This window comes from Apis dorsata, unplaced genomic scaffold, assembly GCF_000469605.1.
Source record: "Apis dorsata unplaced genomic scaffold, Apis dorsata 1.3 scaffold_713, whole genome shotgun sequence".
Taxonomy (NCBI): domain Eukaryota; kingdom Metazoa; phylum Arthropoda; class Insecta; order Hymenoptera; family Apidae; genus Apis; species Apis dorsata.
This window is the reverse complement of record NW_006263882.1, coordinates 39,639-42,165: the sequence shown is the minus strand read 5'-3', so window position 1 is coordinate 42,165 and position 2,527 is coordinate 39,639. Positions and strand designations below refer to the sequence as shown.

Genomic DNA, 2,527 nt, shown 5'->3' with positions numbered 1-2,527 from the left:
TTACAAAATAATTTTAAAGGATTAAAAAAAATTAAAATTAAAATAAAACATTCTTATTATATTTTTCAATAATTAAAATCTATTAATCTAATTTAGTCAAAATAAATTTTATCAAAATTTAGTTATTATAAATAAAGTCATTATTAAAAAAATATTATTTAATAAATTTACTTATTATTATAAAATAGTTTTATTTAAATTATAAATTAAAATTTTACAATGAAACTGTATTATTAATCTCTTAATGCTAAATCTAAAGTAATTAAATAACTAATAATAATAATAAAAATAGAATAGTTTGATTTTGAATAGTTAAAATAATTAAAATAATTTTAAATAATTCTAAAAAATAATAATAGTTAGATTGAACATTTATGATATCGTAATAATAATGGGAGAATATATGATAACCAAATTGTCTAAATTTCAACCATCAACATGGTTTTTCATGGTAACTTTTATGTTCATTTTGTGTCTTTAGAATCAATAAAATATTTCATAAATATATTAAAACTCTATATATTCCATTAATAATATCAATAACAAATTAAATTAATTATTTATTCAAATTATTACATATTCTGAATTTCTTAATTACTTAATAAATTATTAGAAACTCAAAATTTTTGGCATTCGATATCGTAAATAATAATATTATAAATATTTAGAATAGATATGTTTAACTATTATCATTATAATAATTATTTGTATTTTGTAATATTACAAAATTATATAGAATAAAGGTAGTATCTATGATATTATCTATCATATCTATGATACAAGAAATATTCTTTCTTAGCAACATTTATAAAAAATTTTTCAGAAAATCGTAAAAATATTTATCATGTTATTTTTTAAAATAGAATATGTAACAATTATTTTAAATAAAAATAAATGTTAATATATTTAATAATACCTATACAAAATAATTATCTACTTATAATTAAAAAAAAATATAATACTAGAACTTTCTTTTCTTTCTCTTTTTTTTCTCTTTTTTTTAATATTTTAATTTTTAAAATCTTTAATAAAAGTTTAATTTTATATATTCTAAATGATTATAAAATAATATTATATATATTAATCTAGTTATTTAATTAATAGTTGTTTTGAAAAAAATAATTTATCACAATTTATGTAAACTATCTTATATAATTTATAATATATATACACTTCTTTGAAATATAAAATGAAATGAAAGAATAAGATGAAAAAGAAAGAAAGAGAAAGTATATATCGAATTGAAAGAAAACACAGGAAAGAACAAACAGAGAAAGGAAAAAGCAGAAAGTGAGAAAAGAAAAAGTCGTGGGACGTACCTCTTGCTGACGAATGCCCGCAAAGATGAGGTCGAGGCCTTTTTGAATCTCTTCACTGACTGGCGGTGGCGTGGGAATGTGATCTCCGGTCGCGTGAAAGCCAGTCTCGTCGGCAGTATAATGGATGGTGATCAGCTTCCCTTCTGGACTCGTATATGAGAAACTTCCTTGTTGAACCAACGCTTCTCCTTGTTCCTCGCCTTCGCCTACTTTCTTGATGTAACCACTCTCCTCGGCGATAATATTGTTTCCCGTTTCATAACTATGAATAAGTTATTCACATCAGATTTCAAATTACATTCTTCTGAACTTTATTTCAATATGTACGCATATCGTAATTGTCATTAAAACAAAGTTTTCAAATTTACAAATATATTTTTAAATTTATATTACTACAGATGAGATTTGTAAATATGTAAATATAAAAATTATTTTGATTCAATATGTTATATAAAATTTATATATATTCAAAAATTAATATATTTCATGTTTTTAATTAGATTTAATAAAATTATAATAGGAAATATATTATATTATAATAGGAATTATATTATAAATAAGATAAATAATAAAAAAGATAAAGAAAATAATAGAGAATTTTAAATATTTTATTTTAATATTATTACTGCAAAATTAATTATATATTATATAATAAATATTAAATCATTGAATTAAATTTTTATTACTTTAGAATTATCATATAAACCGCAAAAATAAATTTTGATTTTTAATTCTTTTGCGTATGATATGTATGCAAAGAATTATATTTAATATTTTATATACATGATTTCCATTTTTTTATATTAAAATAATAAATGATTAATTTATATTTCATAAATTATGAAATTATTTTAAAAAATAAATGTTTAAATTCAAATTGAAACATAATATTATTTTTAAATTTATCATAATTTTATAATTTTATCATAATATTATAGTATTATAGTATTCAATTTTAATAATTTATATTTATTAACAATTTATATAATATTACTTTTAATAGAACTACATTATAGTTACTACATTAATAGAAATTAGAAATTTTACATAAATTATGTTTATAAATTAATAAGAATTATGTTAATTATTAATAAAAAAACTTAGCTTCACTATTTTTTTAAAATATATGAATAATAAGTTTTAAAATTTCACTTAATTAAATTGAGTATATTTTAATGAGTAATTTTATTCATTATAATATATTTTTT

General features: G+C 17.5%; 1 protein-coding gene across 1 annotated transcript in view; it reads right to left on the bottom strand.

Moving 5' to 3' along the window:
- The window catches only part of LOC102675928 (endocuticle structural glycoprotein ABD-4-like), a 6,225-nt gene that overhangs the window by 948 nt on the left and 2,750 nt on the right, over positions 1 to 2,527 (bottom strand). The window contains exon 3 of the mRNA XM_006622533.2: positions 1,320 to 1,581. Coding sequence (XP_006622596.1) covers positions 1,320 to 1,581 — 262 coding nt within the window. The remainder of the gene's footprint in view (positions 1 to 1,319; positions 1,582 to 2,527) is intronic.